The 17,765-nt window shown below is 47.6% G+C and overlaps 2 protein-coding genes across 8 annotated transcripts in view; both read left to right on the top strand.

Annotated features, from left to right (window-relative positions):
- Positions 1 to 17,765, top strand: part of BUD31 (BUD31 homolog) — an 83,253-nt gene that overhangs the window by 29,172 nt on the left and 36,316 nt on the right. The window lies entirely within an intron of this gene.
- Positions 1,516 to 17,765, top strand: part of ARPC1B (actin related protein 2/3 complex subunit 1B) — a 27,802-nt gene continuing 11,552 nt past the window's right edge. Inside the window, exons 1-8 of one of the 7 annotated variants that reach the window (XM_081169681.1) lie at positions 2,304 to 2,352; positions 3,264 to 3,341; positions 12,714 to 12,788; positions 14,608 to 14,712; positions 14,940 to 15,162; positions 15,522 to 15,629; positions 15,827 to 16,033; positions 17,509 to 17,584. In XM_081169681.1, the coding sequence (XP_081025807.1) occupies positions 12,725 to 12,788; positions 14,608 to 14,712; positions 14,940 to 15,162; positions 15,522 to 15,629; positions 15,827 to 16,033; positions 17,509 to 17,584 (783 nt within the window). In that variant the 5' untranslated portion in view covers positions 2,304 to 2,352; positions 3,264 to 3,341; positions 12,714 to 12,724. Of the gene's footprint in view, positions 1,570 to 2,227; positions 2,353 to 2,479; positions 2,503 to 3,263; positions 3,342 to 4,097; positions 4,426 to 4,505; positions 4,531 to 5,714; positions 5,949 to 12,713; positions 12,789 to 14,607; positions 14,713 to 14,939; positions 15,163 to 15,521; positions 15,630 to 15,826; positions 16,034 to 17,508; positions 17,585 to 17,765 lie in introns of those variants that run through there. The other 6 variants (XM_081169682.1, XM_081169680.1, XM_081169684.1 and 3 more) reach the window with 6 other exon arrangements.

Genomic DNA, 17,765 nt, shown 5'->3' with positions numbered 1-17,765 from the left:
GAGCTAGATTGATCTGACATTGTAGAAGGCAGCTTCCTGTATTCTTAAAGGCACAGCTAATCACCTCTACAGTTGAAGGGGCTGTGTGCAAACTGCCTTCTGGTGGGCCGCCTCTACTTACGGGCCTTGGAGCAGTAGTGCTCCAAGTAGATTGTGGTTGTCCTTGTAATTTCCCACAAAACCTAGTTTAGCACTGTTCTGGGGCATTAGGGGAAATTCTGAGATGGAAGCTAGGCCCTGCAGCGAAAAAGGGGGAGGCAGGACCACTCTCACTGGTGGGCATTGTCATGCACTCAAGAATGGCAGGATCTGGTGCCTAGCCCTGACAAAAATGAGAGACGAAGCAGCTCTTTTGACTCTCTTCACACAGCAGGGCTCATGAAAAGACTGGAGGAATGGAAACAGGTTGGAGAAGCCATGAAGTTTCCCAATTCAGCTTAAAGTAAAGCTGCAATCTCCACATGGTGAACTGCCAGTCATATAATAGTGAACTCAGGTGCTGAGTTTTAATGGCTACATGGCTACACAGCTACTGAGAAAGAAGAGGGGGAGGTATCAATATGCTTGGAGGAACCCCAAGGTTTGCAAAAATTAAAATTAAAAAATATATTAAAAGGGGCACAAAAAACCCTAAACTGGTAGAAAACACCTCAAAGCTATTCCATGCTCCATCAACAGAAGTCAGGTGTCCAGAAGTAATGGTACTACGCTTCTGCCTGGAGCAGACCACACCTTGAGTACGGTGTCCAGTTCTGGTTGCCACAATTTAAGAAGGATATTGACAAGCTGGAATGTGTGCAGAGGAGGGCAACCCAGATGATCGAGTGTGGAAACCAAGTCTTAGGAGGAACGGATGAGGGAGTTGGGCTCGTTTAACCTGGAAAAGGGAAGTAGAGAGGAGATACGATAGCCATCTTCAGATATCTCAAGGGCTGGTCACATGGGAGATGGAGCAAGCTTGTTTTCTCCTGGTTCTGGAGGGTGGGACTCGAACCAATGTCTTCAAGTTACAAAAAAGGAGATTTCAACTAAACATCAGTGTGGAGATCACACAGGGCCCCCGGACGTTTCACGGTCTATTGACCCTGTGCCACCACTGCGGTTGCTTTCTTCGCTGCCGCCACCCTGCTTCTCACGGGGACACATGGAGTCCAGACAGTTGTTAACATAAACAAATAATCAAGTTTATTTTTAAATGCAGGAATAAGCGTATGGTTTCGGTTTATTTTTCTCTTGTCAGTTTCTTACACTTAGTTCCTAACAACTCCAAACTGATTAATCCATCTATCTATCTGCCTCAACCTAACAATTCCTCTCACTCTCTCACAATACCACTCGACCAACCCACTGCCTATTCCACCCTCTTCCTTCTCCAACACCCAAGGCTCAACTCCCAACTGACAAACCCCAACTCCCAAACCTCAACTCCCAACTGACAAACCCCAACTGACTTTTCAAAACCTCCCACTCTATCTTTTACTCCCCCCTTGCATTCTCACTGGCCCATTTTAACCCTTTCCTTGACCCATCCTAGGAGGCAAACGCCACAATCAGGAATAACTTTTGATGGTAAGAGCTATTCAACATTGGAATGGACTCCCTCAGGAGGTGATGGGCTCTCCTTCCTTGGAGGTTTTTAAGCAGAGGTTGGATAACCATCTATCATGGATGCTAAAGCTGAGATTCTTGCATTGCAGGGGGTTGGACTAGAGCAGGCTTCCTCAACCTTAGCCCTCCAGATGCTTTTGGCCTACAACTCCCATGATCCCTAGCTAGCAGGGCCAGTGGTCAGGGATGATGGGAATTGTAGTCTCAAAACATCTGGAGGGCCGAGGTTGAGGAAGCCTGGACTTAGAGGACCCTTGTGGTCTTCTCCAAACCTACAATTCTATGCACAGTTTTATAAACTTCTACTCTGTCTTCTTACTTTTGTTTTCTCATGATGAAAATGTCCTAAATCCTGTAATCATAGCAAAATTGCTCCATGCCCTTGATCGTTTTGAGTGCTCTTTTCTTAAGCTTTTTTCCAACTCTGGCAAAGGGGATTACTGCAACGCCACTAATTGCCTAAGATCCCTGCAGTTTTTCGTGAGGCTCCGAATCAGAGTATATTGTGTGCTTGTCACATAGCCTAGAGCTGCATCAAAGTTTAGCAACTGCAGCAGTTTCCGCTTGTTCAATGGTTTTACTGTGGACTAGGGAGTGGTGGTTTGGGATGGGGGGAGGAGATGGGCAGGTCCTGCCTATTGGCCAACTCAGAGGAGGAAGTGAACAGCAGCAGCTGGCAGGGTGGAGAGAGAAAGTGCCCTGCAGAGAAGACCTTTGGCATTTATTTTGCTAGTTTACGGGGAGGTGAGTTCGCATGAAACAGTAATGTAACTTCTTTCGGTAGCTGAGAGCTTTCTTTCAAATTAATGCTTTAAGTAGCTTGGCCTTCCTGTGTGATTTCTTTCAGTTGGAAGGAAGACCTCACTGTGTTGCATGAATTGGACTTCCTGCCTGGTAAACAGTGGTTATAGGGGCTGCAGTCTTAGGTAAAACTGCAGAGAGAAATGGAATTTGTGCCAACAAGCATCGGAGAAAATGTTTGTGGTGGCGGAGGAGGGGAGCATTGTCTTGGAGGGCCAGGGGGGGTTGCCCCATTTGTCGTTTTGATCACAAAATATTCTGTGGTTCAGTTGTCTTTTTAAACAGCTTGGGTGAAGGAATTGGAGGGGATCCTCACCAAATTTGCAGATGACACCAAGCTGGGAGGGGTGACCCAGGCTGCAGAGGACAGAACCGGGCTTCAAGGTGACCTTAAACAGATTGGAGAATGGGGCCCAAACTAACAAAATGAATTTCCATAGGGACAAATGTACTGCACTTAGGCAGGAAGAATCAGCTGCACAAATATAAGATGGGGAGTGGGGGTGGGATCTGGCTTGCCGGTACAGTGGTACCTCGGGTAAAGAGCTTAATTTGTTCTGGAGGTCTGTTCTTAACCTGAAACTGTTCTTAACCTGAAGCACCACTTTAGCCAATGGGGCCTGCTGTGCCACCGCTGCACGATTTCTGTTCTCATCCTGAAGCAAAGTTCTTAACCCGAGGTGCTATTTCTGGGTTAGCAGAGTCTGTAACCTGAAGCGTATGGAACCCGAGGTACCACTGTAGTACATTTGGACTAGATGAGCCCTGTGGTCTTCTCCAAATCTACAACCTTATGATTCTATCTAAAGAATAGAATGTGTGCATACAGCTCTCTTTTTGATGGTGTCTTCCAGAAGTGGGAATCTTTCTCAGCCTGAAACCCGCACTCCTCCTGGGCAATGTGCCAGTGGTGGGTGGGGCCTGAGGCAAAGGTGGGTGCACAGATGGCTAGTTTATTGTCATAATTAAAAGATACATTCCAGCTGGGCATATATACTCAAGGAGGGTGTGAGGCAGGGTCAATTAACAGGGTGTCCCGGAGTGTCTCCCAAAGGCTAGATAGATGGCCCCCAGATATAACATTCCCCGCCTCTCTGATTGAAGGGCTTATCTGGTCTTGCAATGGGCTGCGATTATTTTCTCCATTCAGAGTATACCAATTATTTCTAAATTTGCATCCACACACCTGTAAATTAGTACATGCCCATTTTGTACAAAATTGTGCCTCCTTTTCGGGGGGATGTGTAAGCGGTCAGCCTAGTCGTTGGCTCTGTTGGGTTGTTGTTGCGCAGTATATCACCTGAGATAAAACTTGTATGGGGAATCTGGGTAGGACTGGCTGTGGCGTTCATAAGGAGCCCCCGGTCATTTCACGGACTATTGACCCGTACACCACTAATCCGCTGCCACCAACCAGGTCCTCCCTGGTAAAATCACTTCAGTCTTAGTCAGCTTTTCAATTCATAAAGATGACTGTATTTTATTTCAGACATAAAACAAAACTTTTACAGCATTCCAAACGGTGTTCCTCTTTACTTTCTTAGTCTTATGTTCCTCTCTCTATCTCTGCTACCTCTCCCCCACACTCAAGGACCAACTGCCCTAACTGTCTATTGCCAACTGCCTTTCCCAACCAGCCAACCCACGCAATCCAACCAACTACCCACCCTCAACTCCCAACGAACTCCTCCCAGAACTAGTTTTATAGACCCACTGACTCCACCCCCTGGGTCCTGTCTGTGCAACCTATTTAACTATTTCCCCTCCAGCACTCTCTCATATATGTTAACGTCACACTGGCCTTATCAAAAATACAAAGTAGTTGCTGTAGGGAGCAGATTCCAGAGCGACTGCGATTCACATCTGGGGCCAACTCAATTTGGAGATGCGCAACCCAGTTTCACTGAGCCCATGACTGAAGGAGCCCATGACTGAAGGAGACCATGTTCCACAGAGTCCCCATCTCTTTCCTCTCCCACCAAATAACCAATATCCTCCTGGCTGCCATAGCAATGTGTAAGCAGCCAGCCAATTCCTTTATGATGTTTAGGTTGTGTACATTACCATACATTAAAAGGGGACTCTAGTTTCCAGGTGCTGGGATCTGCAGCGCCGTGAGAGGTAAACTATAGTTCTCAGTAATCTTGGGGTGTGTGTGTGTGTGCTTTAACTCTAAGGTGTGTATGCAGCCTTAGGCTGTGTACAATGCAGCAGAGTAAAAAATAATTTAAAATTAACTGTAGCAAGGTTATCCTTCGTCTCAATTTGGATTGAACCTGGTTTTGCGGAGAAACCAGGCACAGTATTTCCCTAAGAAGAAACAGGCTAGATATCTGAGCCATGTGTACACCACATCCCAAACCAGTGGGTGGGAGGGCAGAGTAAATGTGCACATTTAAAGTACACAGAATGTACACAGTACATTGCGCATTTGAAGCACATACTTTCAGTGCCTGCGGAAGATGTTCTTATTTAGACAAGCCTACCCAGACGGTTAGAAAGTCTGTATGCGTTTCAATTCATTTTGCTCTATTCTATTGCGGTTTTAACTTTCTGCGTTATGCAATTATTGACTGCAGTGATCATTTTACGGCTTCGTATTTATTTATTTATTTATTTGTAATCTGCTTTGAGGTTTTCTACGGTCAAGCGGCACATCTGTTGTAAGAGATCAATTAAAAAAAATGCAAACCTCTCTCCACCCCACCCCCTGGCCCAACAAATCCCGGGAACTCTAGTTTGCCTCCTGCGCTGAGCAACAATTCCCAGCACCCATTCAACGACAATTCCTGGCAATTCTTTGGTGGAAACCGTGTGCTTTCAGCTGTAGGCGTGTGGACTCTTCAAAGAGCTTAAGCCAGCCTTTCTCAACCTGTGGGTCCCCAGATGTTGTTGAACTACAACTCCCACCACCCCTACCTAGCAAGGCCAGAGCTCAGGGATGATGGGAGTTGTAGTCCAACATCTGGGGGAACCACAGGTTGAGGACCGCTGCGTGAGTGCTTCTCAAACTTGGGTCCCCAGGTGTCGTTGGACTACAACTCCCACCATCCCTGACCGCTTGTCCTACTAGTTAGGGATGATGGGAATTGTAGTCCAACAACAGGAACCCAAGTTTGAGAAACACTGGCTTAAAGAGCCCAAGCCATGCTCTCCTCCTCTCTCAGGCAAAACTTGGGATTTATTTTTCGCAAAGCGTGAGCTTCGGGCCTGCGGGCTTTTTCTCCTCTCGTCTCTGGAAGGGAAAAGGCGCATTTTTCTCTCTCTCCCTCCTCTTTCTTCGCTCTCTGCAGGGCCCCCACACCCACGCAAGGAAGTGGCGGCCACATTTTCTCCTCCCCCCCCTTCCCTCTCGAGCTGAGGAGAAAAGGGGAAGTCGGAGAGAGCAGAGAAGGAGGAGAGGAAAAAGCGCGGCTGCCGGTTCGCGTCGACGCCTCAGAGTCTGTGAACCAGGCTGCCGGCCGGCCGGGGCCTCCTTTTCCCGGAGCCAGGAGAGGCCAGGCTGCTTTGCGCCCTGTTCGCCTCCGGGTGCCGTCGAGGTAAGTGGCTCCCTCAAGATGCCCGCACGACGTGGCGGCGGCGGTTCCTTCGACGGAGGGAGCTGCTGCTGCTACTGCTGCTTCTGGCGGGGCTCCAGGCCGCCCCGGCCCCGCTTCCCCGACTCCCTTCTCTCGGCGCCACCAGGATATTTTTGCGCCGCGGGCGAGGCAAACTCCTTCCGCCCTCTCCCCGCCTCAGTTTTTATCGTTATGTTTGGCTGACTTCGGTTTCCAAAAGCCTTGCAGAAACGACAGAAGTCAAAATAGAAAGCGAGGGCAAAATGTCCTGAGAACGAAGGTGTAAGAAAACTGCTCCCCTCCAAGGTGCGCCCCTCGGAGAGAGAGCTGCGCCCTAGCGGGAGAACTTCTTATTAAACTCGGTGTTGGTGGCGTTTTTCCCTCCCTTTGCTTCTTCCTGAAATCAAAGCTGCTTTTCGCGCAGCAAAGAGGAAGCAATTGCGCTCCCCCTACCAATCTCCCCATTTCCAGTTTTCGTTTTTCTCAAAAAGTTAGTTTCTAGCATGTTTTCAGAAGCTGAGATATGAGGCAAAATGCTGCTCTCGTTTGCAGGGTGAAATTAGCCGGCTCCTCACTTATATATTTATAGTCTCCCCTCTGAAAAAGAAAAGTCTTGTGAATGCCCACGAGCAAGACCTGGGTTTTTGTGTGTGTGTGTGTTGGATGCCTTTTGACGTTTTGTGTCTATTCCCTACAAAAATCTGGAGAAGAGTATCTGCTTTGCACGCAGGTTTCTTCCCCTTCCCCATCATCTCCAGGTGGGGCTGAGAAATATTTCCTGTATTTAATCCTGGAGAGCTGCTGCCAGTCCGTGCAGACAACACTAGGAAACCTGGGGAAACCCAGATACTGGGGAAACCCAGCCAGATGGGCAGGGTATAAATAAAAAAATATTATTATTATTATGGGAGGAACCAATGGTCTGAATTAGGATAAGGCAGCTTCCAGTGTTTTTAAACAATCCTGTTTAAGGTTGCTTTGAATTAGGATGAGAAGTCAGGCTCAGTTTCTCGCTGAGAGGCATTATTACATTTCTAAGCAAGGACTGATGTGTTTCAGCTGCGGCTGGGCCACTTCCTCAACGTGCAAGATACTTAAAAAAAATGTGTGTGTTCAGCACTGTGGGTTTAAAAAGTAAAAAAGGAAGGAGTAGCTCAGCAGAAAGCTATGTGGCACTTTAAAGACAAAATATTAGTGGCGGCAGAGGCCCACGTCATCAAAGCCATCAAATGTAATGTAATTCATGTATTGCCGTTGATTTTAGTCTACAGAAGTACCCCCCACCCTGGTAAAAAAAAGAAAAAATAAATTAGGGTTTTACCCAGCTAAACCCTACTCAGAGTAGACCTGTTGAAATGAATGAGGCATGCCTATTAATTTTGGTAGATCTACTGGCTATGGCAAGCCTTTAAGATGCCATGAGATTCTTTTGTTTTAATATTTGCTGTTGCTTGCCGGGTGCATGCTATAACTTTAAAAGCGTATTCAAAAGACATTCTTTCCTTCAGAGAATTCTGGGCTCTGTAGTCTGCTAAGGAGTTGCTGGGAATGGTAACTCTGCGGGGTAAAATACAGTGCCCAGAATTCTTTGCAGGAAGGAATGCATTTTGAATGTGCTTTAAAAGTATCTAGTGTGTACACAGCCTAGCGGAGATTAAGGATCTGGGATTTGCATATTAGAGCATTTAATATAATGTCACAAGCTCTATGAAAGGTTTGTTTTAAGGGAAGGCAACTCAACTGACTCTTTGGGGTGCCGGTCTTGAGGGGTGCAGGAGATTGGGCTGTCATAGGGGTCAGGGTGTGGTGTCTTCTAGACCAGAACTTTCCATACTTTTCATGTTGGTGACACACTTTTTAGACATCATTTTACGACATAGTCATTCAGTTTTACTAGCAAACCAGAGGCTGAACGGAGCCCTTTCCAGCCCCGGGAGGAGCATGGGGAGCGTTTGTGCGACATATCTACAAACTGCAGCCGAACACACTTAACATATCGTGACACACAGTTTGGAAAGCTCTGCTCTAGACGTTGAACTACAACTCCCATCAGCCTTGGCTATTGACCATGCTGGCTAGGAGAGATGGAAGTCTAACATTATACAAGGCAGCACTTGGCTCCCCTAGGCCCAACTATTTGCTCCTATCTTGATGTACAGCCAGCTCATCTTGACTTGGAATATGTGGCCAGTGTAGTCTTTTCATGCTTTCTTTTAAAAATGAGTTATGGGGAAATGCATGGCGTTGGGTGCCCATGTGCAAGTTCTGTTCTCAGCGCCAACACATTTGAGTGCTTTTGTAGTGAACAAGCTCTGTAGGGGAAAGCTAGACGCTGACTCAACTCTATCACAAGCAGAGATGTGGCAAAAAATAGCATGTGTGCTGGAATAAAAAAGGCAAAAAGTGATTAATTTTCATGCTTCGGGGCAAAAAAAAGAGGGGGGGCTACAGGAGACATTTTTCCCTCTAGGGGGCACTGTGGCCCAATTGGGTTCTGCTCCAGAGAGAACTAAGGTTGCACAAATTTCTGATAGGTGAGGTATGCTGTTTTTTTCAGCATTAAAGTTGGCAGTCCTCTATTAAGCCAAAAGGGAGAAAGTTCCTGCCTTCAGAGAAGCCTGTTTTTACACACACACACACACACACACACACACACACACACACACACACAGTGGTACCTCGGGTTACATACGCTTCAGGTTAGACTCGCTAACCCAGAAATAGTACCTCTGGTTAAGAACTTTGCTTCAGGATGAGAACAGAAATCATGCTCCGGTGGCAGCAGGAGGCCCCATTAGCTAAAGTGGTGCTTCAGGTTAAGAACAGTTTCAGGTTAAGTACAGACCTCTGGAACGAATTAAGTACTTAACCGATCCATGCAGGAGGCACGTTCGCAACCCGCAGTGCTGTGTCTGTGCACACGCGGGTTGCGATTTGGCGTGCATGCGCAAAGCGCGATTTAGTGCTTCTGCACATGCGCAAGCTGAAGCATGCAAGCGCCGAAGCAACCCATTCTGGTACTTCCGGGTTCGGCGCGGTGTGCAGCCTGAAAACGTGCAACCTGAAGCATCTGTAACCCGAGGTATGAGTGAGTGAGTGTGTGTGTGTGTGTATTTCTGAGTCAGTTATTGATCTGGGTATTTCTCTCTCAACTGGAGGGAGATGGGTCCACCAGAACTGTGACTCATGAAGAGACGCTGTAGGAGTCTCCTAGAGGGCAGTCAATTATGTTGTCAGTCTAATTAATCAGATGATCATAGAATTGTAGAGTTGGAAGGGACCCTTAGTTCAACGCCCTGCAATGCAGGAATCTCAACTAAAGCATCCATGACAGATGGCCACCCAGCCTCTGCTTAGAAACCTCCAAGGAAGGTAAGAGAATTACTTGCCCCCAGTGGAGGCTGGTTGGAAGGAGATCAGCAACTCATGCTTTTTGCATATCCAAGCCAGCACTGACACTGGGGGAACTCAGCCAGCTTGCAGCTCCCTGCTCCTTACAGCTACTAACACTCAGCCAAGTCCATTGGAATCTCCAGCAACTCATGCAGAGATACAATGGAGAGACTCATCTGAGGGTGGATCATTCTGCTAGAGACCTGCTTTACCGCTGAGTCACAGCCTTTTCCTGTTTATTGGATGTGCTAGCTGAGGCTGATGGAAGTTGGAATCCTTCCCTATAAATCTGCTTTCCACCTACACACAAACAAGCCTCTAGGATTGGGTACGGTTGAGATTTCATCATATTTTGTACCCTATACGTTTCGTTGTCTGGCAGCTATGATTACTTCACTGCCTGGAAGATGTTGGTCATAATTCCCACTGGAGACAGACAAACCATGCCTTTAGTATAAAGTTGTGTAAAGATTATTCCTTTTTTCCCAGAAGTGGTTGCTGCTTTTGTCACTGTTTTGTGTAGAGGAGAACTTCTGGGCATAGTTTTACAGGGCAGAGTCTCCTATAGATGAAGGAGAGCAATTGAGACTTTTTTTAAAAAAAAACTATTTTTATGAAATACTGAGAAATATTCAACAATATACAGAAGTCAGCATCAAATACTAAGCATTTTTTAAACATAGAAACAAAAATAAAGAAAAGAAGAAGAAACTCTGAATTCTCTATCAGCTTTAAAAACTCATGCAAAACTCGCTCCGCTGGCGATTTATTAAAGTGTATTTGCAATATTTGCTTAATTTACAAACATGCAAGCTTGAGCCCAGGTGGAGGCAGAACAACTAAGCTTACACCTGAGTTCAGGTGTGAGGAGGCCTTTGGCCAGCTGCCCTCTAGTGGGCTCATGTGGGAAGGACAGGCAGGAAGGCACACCTGAAAGACACCAACCACACTTGGCTCTGCCAGCAGCAGTCTCTGGTGATTTCACCTGATTGGAATGTGTCATTGAACTGTGGAAAAATCCCTCTTGCTTGCCCAGAGGAAAGATGGGTAGGGGTGTCTGGCCGCATTGACTTTTGCCACACTCACCAGTGGCCTGCACTTCCTGAAACATCCACAAGCAGGGAGTGGCAAATATGCCAATTTCAGTTTCTTGCTTTCTCATTCTTCAGTTCTCCACATTTCCATATCAGTCTGTGGTTCTTCTTCTTCTCTTAAAAAAGTGCCCATGAAAATTCACTAGCATTTTAGTCCATTTCCTCCCTCCCCCAAACCTGCATTTTTGCAAAGCAATTTCCCCTCATATAATGCATTTTTGTATGATACGTTCACCATTATGTGCATTAACTGTATGCGTTTTTGTAGACGTTACTTGGATGTGCATTGCAAAATTCAGAGAGGTGTGACTTTCGAAGGAAGGGTGGTGTTTCAGTTCATCTGTTGTTTTGGAAAGTGTGAATTAGCGAAGGTTGTCTATAAATATGAACTGCAGGCAAATTCTGCCCCATCCCTTCCCACGAGGGCTGATGAAGGAGGTTTACGACTCCTTTCCCTTCCACAACCTTTCCGTGAACCACCTGGTTGGAGCTTACGCCATTCCTCTGGCCACAGTCAGACAACCTCTTGCTAGAACAAAGCAAGACTGAACAGAACCCAGTCGAAGAGCCCAGACCTGGTGTTACACCACCCACAGAATTGTCTCTTATGATTCCACTTTTGATGCTTCCTGCCGGGTCTGTTTCTAGCCTTATATGGCGTTTGTCAAATTGCTCTTCATCAAGATGCCGCTGTTTCCTCTTTCCGCCTTCCTTCTCTAATTATACACACACGTTAAGGATTCTCGTGGGCGGAAGTCGTTCTGAGCAGGACTACACGGGCTGTAGTCCTACATGTACTTTACAGGACCGTAAGTCCCACTGCAGATAGCGAGGGTTTACTCCTGAGTAAACAAACATACAAGTGCACTGTGGTTGCAGTCGGTGAGAGGCAGCCTTTCACAAGGCTGGAGGGTAGGACTCGAACCCATGGCTTCAAGCTACAAGAAAGGAAATTCCGGCTAAACACCAGGAAGAACTTTCTGGTAGTAAGAGCTGTTCAGCAGTGGAACGGTCTCCCTTGGGAGGTGGTGGACTCTCCTTCCTTGGAGGTTTTTAAGCAGGAGTTTATGGCCAACTGTCAGGGATGTTTTTGCTTCCAGCTCTACAATTCTATGATTCTACAACCTTCCACCTCCCTTGAGAGCCAGTGTGGTGTAGTGGTTAAGAGTGGTGGACTCGTAATCTGGTGAACTGGGTTCGATTCCCCACTCCTCCACATGCACCTTGGGCTAGTCACACTTCTCAGTGAAGTCTCTCAGCCTCACTCACCTCAAAGAGTGTTTGTTGTGGGGGAGGAAAGGAAAGGAGATTGTGAGCCGCTTTGAGACTCCTTAGGGTAGTGATAAAGCGGGATATCAAATCCAAACTCTTCTTCTTCCTCTTCTTCTCCCTTGCTCTTGCCCGTGGTGGACTGCATCTGATGAAAGCTGTGATCCAAAACATCTGGAGAGCAGCAGGTTAGGGAAGGCTGATGCTAGACCGTAGCTGCTCCTGCCAATATGGCTTATTTAATACAATCACCAAAGGAAATGAATTGCTGTCCTTGATTGCCCTGGTGGCCAGTCTGACTTGGTCAAGCCGTAGGAACTGGCTGAGTGAAAGTTAACGAGCTGACGTTGAGGGAGCCCCTTCAAATCTGTTCTTTCTTTCAAGCCAGCTTCCTGTTTTGAAAGGTTATCAGAACCGCCTTGTTCCCTTTCAATAGTCGTTCTGAGCCAAAGGCCGCTGGGTGTAAGACGAAGGGTACCAGTCTGCCAGGATTTAAGCAGGAAGGACTCAGGAACATACAGTAGTGGGAAATTTAGGTCCATGCAATTAAAGTGGACTTAAGTCCTCTCGTCACTAGGAATGTAAGGAAATTTCCATTTCTCATTTTTCCATTCTTAAATCCAGTTCTTGACATATGTACAGCAAGATGCGATTTTATTTTTTTTAATTGTCATGAAAACTCACCAGCAGTTTGGTCCAGATTCCTCCTAGTAAACAGGCAGACCTACCTCACATGGTTGTTAGGGAGTAAAGAATAGGGATGGTAGAGAGAAGACCATTTCCTTAGGTTCTTGGAGGAAGGGCGGGATAAGAAATAAATACATTTACAGTGCAATCTTATAAGCTTTGAGCTCAAAAGGACTTATGCAGAATTAAGCCCTTTTGAGCTCAAAGGGATTTGGTCCCAGGTAAGGGGTCACAAGACTTGCAGCTAACCTTAACTATTTTGAAATATGTTACTTAGGAAAAATTAACTGTTTTTTCCGTACAGGTTGAGAAGCCATGGCTTATCAGAGTTTCCTGCTGGAGCCAATCAGCTGTCATGCCTGGAACAAGGACAGAACCCGTAAGCCCTTTCCTTTTGCATTATGACTGTTTAATTTTAGTAATCACTTTCCACACAAGCGTCTCAAGGCAATGCATTGTAAAAATAGCAAAAAACCAGAAGCACTGAAACCAGGAAAAATAAGTTGAAAACAACACGAAATGGGTACCTATGTCAGAGACTCATTCATCCAGCTGGAAAAGCCCGTCAGAACAAAATGTCCCCAGTTGTTTCCAGAAACATCCTTTAACTGCTGACCATTGAGGCTGATGGTTGTTGCGAGTCCCAACAGCCGGTGGAGGACCACAGGGGTTACACCCTCCTGCTGCAGGGGGAGCGAGTGTTAATAATTTTAACAACAGCAACAACAATTTATTATTTATACCCTGCCCATCTGACTGGGTTTCCCAAGCCACTCTGGGCAGCTCCCAACAGAATATTAAAAACACGATAAAACATCTAACATTAAAAACTTCCATAAACAGGGCTGCCTTCAGATGTCTTCTAAAAGTCAGATAGTTGTTTATTTCTTTGACATCTGATGGGAGGGCATTCCACAGGGTGGGCGCCACTACTGAGAAGGCCCTCTGCCTGGTTCCCTGTAACTTCGCTTCTCGTAGTGAGGGAACCCCCAGAAGGCCCCTGGAGCTATACCTCAGTGTCCGGGTTGAACGCTGGGGGTGGAGACGCTCCTTCAGGTATACTGTGCCGAGGCCGTTTTAAAGGTCAGCACCAACACTTTGAATTGTGCTCAGAAACGTACTGGGAGCCAATGTAGATCTTTCGGGACTGGTGTTATGTGTTCTCGGCTGCCGCTCCCAGTCACCAGTCTAGCTGCAGCATTCTGGATTAGTTGTAGCTTCCGGGTCACCTTCAAAGGTAGCCCCACGTAGAGCGCATTGCAGTAGTCCAAGCGGGAGATAACCAGAGCATGCACCACTCTGGCGAGACAGTACACGGGCAGGTGCGGTCTCAGGCCGCATATTAGATGGAGCTGGAAGACAGCTGCCCTGGACACAGAATTGACCTGCTAATTGGGAACTACCTGGATTGCTGGTTCTTGCAGCAAATCTAGTCCTCGGTTGGGAGCAACTGCAAGAGAAGAGAATGTGAGCGATTGCCCATTGCATGAATAGATGTGGGGTGGTGGGGGCGAGAGAGAATACAGCCATTGTTTGTGGGTCAGCAGAACGCCCTGGCAGATTGCGGCCAGCAGGACTTCCTGCTCCCCAGCTGTGGGGTTTTAAAGAACTGCTGCAATTTGCATGATTGTCCCCAGGAATATAAACATAACAACACTTGAAGCATATTTAAACCACATGGCTTCCTCCCTAGAGATTCCCGGGAACCAAAGCTTAACCTTTCCTGAGACACGATTCCCAGCACCATCAAATGACAGTTCCCACAATTCTTGGGGGGGGGGGAGCCATGTGCTTTAAACGTGTGGTGTGTTACGCAGCCTCTCCTTTCCAGATATGGGGAGGTGGGAAGAGAAACGAGGCTCTCGGGTACTTGGGAAGAGGCTGTAGAGTACTCAAGTGAAGATGTTGCTCTCTACCTTTTCCTAGGGCTAGTTCACATGAGCAGATGCATCCCTTGAAATCATGGCCCATTTGCAAATCAGAACCACATGTTTTGTAGCAGCGTCAGGAGCTAAATAACTTTGGAAGAGCTGGAAGGGACCTAACAGCTCAGGGCAAAAGTCCTTCCTGACCATTTGTGACTGGTGTCCTGGGCACACCCCCAAAACCCCCCAAATGTGCCCTCAGCCTCCGAAAGCTTGGCAGAACTCGAAATACGCAATATGTGCACAAACTCTTCCCCGCCTTCTGTTTCACAGAACTTGCCATCTGTCCCAACAACCACGAAGTTCACATCTACAAGAAAGATGGGACAAAGTGGAGCAAAGTCCATGAGCTGAAGGAGCACAACGGGCAGGTGACAGGTGAGGACCTTTCGATTCCTCTTCCCGTGTGCGAAACGGCACACACACAACCTTTCTAAAGAGCCATAACCCCTGTAAGGCCATTATGCCTAACATTACCTAACTGTTCCATTGCCTTCTTTAAAAAAACAAAACACTTTATTTGTTGATGAATCCGTCGTTAAATTCAGCAGCCCTTGTAATCGAGGCCTGCCTTCTGGTCCTCTGATCTATGGTGTCCTTTGCAGGCATTGACTGGGCCCCCGACAGCAACCGCATCGTGACCTGCGGGACAGACCGTAACGCTTACGTGTGGACCCTGAAGGGCAACGTGTGGAAGCCGACGCTGGTCATTCTGCGGATCAACCGCGCTGCTCGCTGTGTGAAGTGGTCTCCCAAAGAGAACAAGTTTGCAGTCGGCAGCGGCTCGAGGCTCATCTCCATCTGCTACTTTGAGCAAGAGAATGACTGGTGAGTCTTGCCAAGGAGGAGGAGGAGGATGAGGAGGAATAATAATAAATTATTATTTATACCCTGCCCATCTGAAGAAGAATAGAATCATAGAATTGTAGAGTTAGGAGGGACAGTAACCTAGTCCAAGCACCCCTGCAAGGCAGGAATCTCAATCCATTATAAATGGATTTATATATGGAATTTGGTGGCCCTGACCCAATCGAGCTTTGCCTGCATTGGACCCCTTCCTGCATTGAGTGTGAACTGCTCAAAGCCTCAGCTGCTGCTTCACTTATTTTTGTTTTTCAATAAGAAAGGCTTGCTTACTTGCTTGCTATGCTTACTGTCTTGTCCCTCATATTTGCTGCCTCTCCTAGGTGGGTTTGTAAACATATCAAGAAGCCCATTCGATCGACAATCCTTAGCCTTGACTGGCACCCTAACAACGTTCTCTTGGCGGCTGGATCCTGCGATTTCAAATGCAGGTGAGGCAAATATCCTGGATTGCATCCAACGTGTGACTTCAGGATGTGTTTGGAGTGGGGTGGGGAAGCCTGTTGGACAGTCTCCCTTCCAGGCCTTGACCAGATCTGCTCCTTATCTAGCTTTAATAGACCCTCCAGTAACATGCTTTCCCCCTCCCTCCCTCCCTCCCGCCTCTCCTCTCCCTCCTGCCCTGTAGGATCTTCTCTGCTTACATCAAAGAGGTTGAGGAGCGGCCCTCGCCGACCCCCTGGGGATCCAAGATGCCGTTTGGAGAGCTCATGTTCGAGTCGGGCAGCAGCTGCGGCTGGGTCCACAGCATCTCCTTCTCTGGGAGTGGCAGCCGCGTGGCATGGGTGAGCCACGACAGCACCATCTGCCTTGCGGATGCCAACAAGAAGATGGCGTAAGTTGGGCTGTTGGGTGGTGGTTCAGAGTTTCCCATGAACCGGCCTGGCCCAGCTGGCTGCAGGGACTTTGCTTCCTTGGGATGAGTTGATCCCGAGACTCTGAGGAGATCCGCTCCATGCTCGTTCAGCCCCTGTGTAAACCCACACGACTTCCCACAAAGAGTTCTGGGCTCTGTAGCTTACTAAGTGTGCTGGGAATGGTAATAATAATTTATTATTTGTACCCTGCCCATCTGGCTGGGTTTCCCCAGCCACTCTGGGCGGCTTCCAACAGAATATTAAAATGAAATAGTCTGTTAAACTTTAAAAGCTTCCCTAAACAGGGCTGCCTTCAGATGTCTTCTAAAACTCTGGTAGTTGTTTTTCTCTTTGACATCTGGTGGGAGGGGGTTCCACAGGGCGGGTGCCACTACCAGGAAGGCCCTCTGCCTGGTTCCCTGTAACTTGGCTTCTCACAGTGAGGGAACCACCAGAAGGCCCTCGGAGCTGGACCTCGATGTCCGGGCAGAACGATGGGGGTGGAGACGCTCCTTCAGGTATACTGGGCCGAGGCCGTTTAGGGCTTTAAAGGTCATCTCCACATCCAAATAACTTCATTGTACTAGCCATTGACCTTGACAAATCTGAACCAAAAAAAAAACACATACAAAGTCTCTATTTAGATCTCTGCGTCTCCCTTATAGCTCAGTGCTATATTGTCCAGTTTCTTTCTGATCTTTTTGGCTTCCAAAAGAGAAAAAAATGGTGTCTTCATTGAGTCACTGAAATGTTTACCTTTTCTGCTGGGGAGATACATCTTTCCTGTATGGGCGGTAGAGTGAGAAATCACCTCCTGGGTCCAGTGTATTGTGGGCAAAATGGGAATGGTAGCTGTGGGAGGGGGGAAACTCCTAGGGTGAGGTCATGCACATTGAATGGGTCTTAAATTAGTGGTGTGGTCTGCCCCCAATGGAAATGTGATGCTTCAAACAAGGCAGAGGTTCAGGGTGGAGGCAGGACCCTGGACAGCGCCTCAGAGAGCTCAGTGGTTGAGAAAGCTCAAACGTTGCTTCAGCCACAGACTGTCCATCAGCGTGGTTCCCTCTTCCTCTAGGGAGAGAAGTCTCTTCAGTTAGAGGGTCCTTAGTCTGCTTCAGCAGTCGTTGACTCCAGTGGACTGAGGGAAAGCATTGCTCCAACTGGGATTTCTGGGTTGTTGTCCTCCGAGTAAGAGGAGGGCAGCTTGGCCTATTCAGGTTGGAGAGGTGTTGACAGAACAATTGCCTCTTACGCCAAAACTTCTAGGCATGCCAGGGGCTGGCTCCAAGGTCAATTTCCTCTTCTGTCCCTCCTCCAAACCCACAGCCTCATCTCCCAATGATAGGGAGTGGGAACCCAGAACATGGGCTGAATTTTATGGTAGGCCTAGCCACCAAGGGGCTGTAAAGCAGATAATCTGTGCTAACCACCCTTGCCTCGTCCTTCCCTTCAGTGTGGCCTGCCTGTCCACGGAAACTCTGCCTCTCCTGGCTGTGACGTTCATCACTGAGAACAGCCTGGTGGCCGCGGTAAGTCATGTACCATAACTCTTACCAAGTGTTTATTTGCCCAGTGAAGATTCGGGCCCCATTCCTATGTGGAGCAATGGTATGTGGTATAGTCCTGCCTGGACCGTGTCAGTTCCTGGTGCAACTGGACTTCTCTGCGACCCATCCCCTCTGCAGGGAGGTGGGACCAATTCGGATGGTC

The sequence above is a fragment of the Podarcis bocagei genome, assembly GCF_964188305.1.
Source record: "Podarcis bocagei genome assembly, chromosome: 14".
Taxonomy (NCBI): Eukaryota; Metazoa; Chordata; class Lepidosauria; order Squamata; family Lacertidae; genus Podarcis; species Podarcis bocagei.
This window is presented reverse-complemented; position numbering and strand designations above follow the sequence as displayed.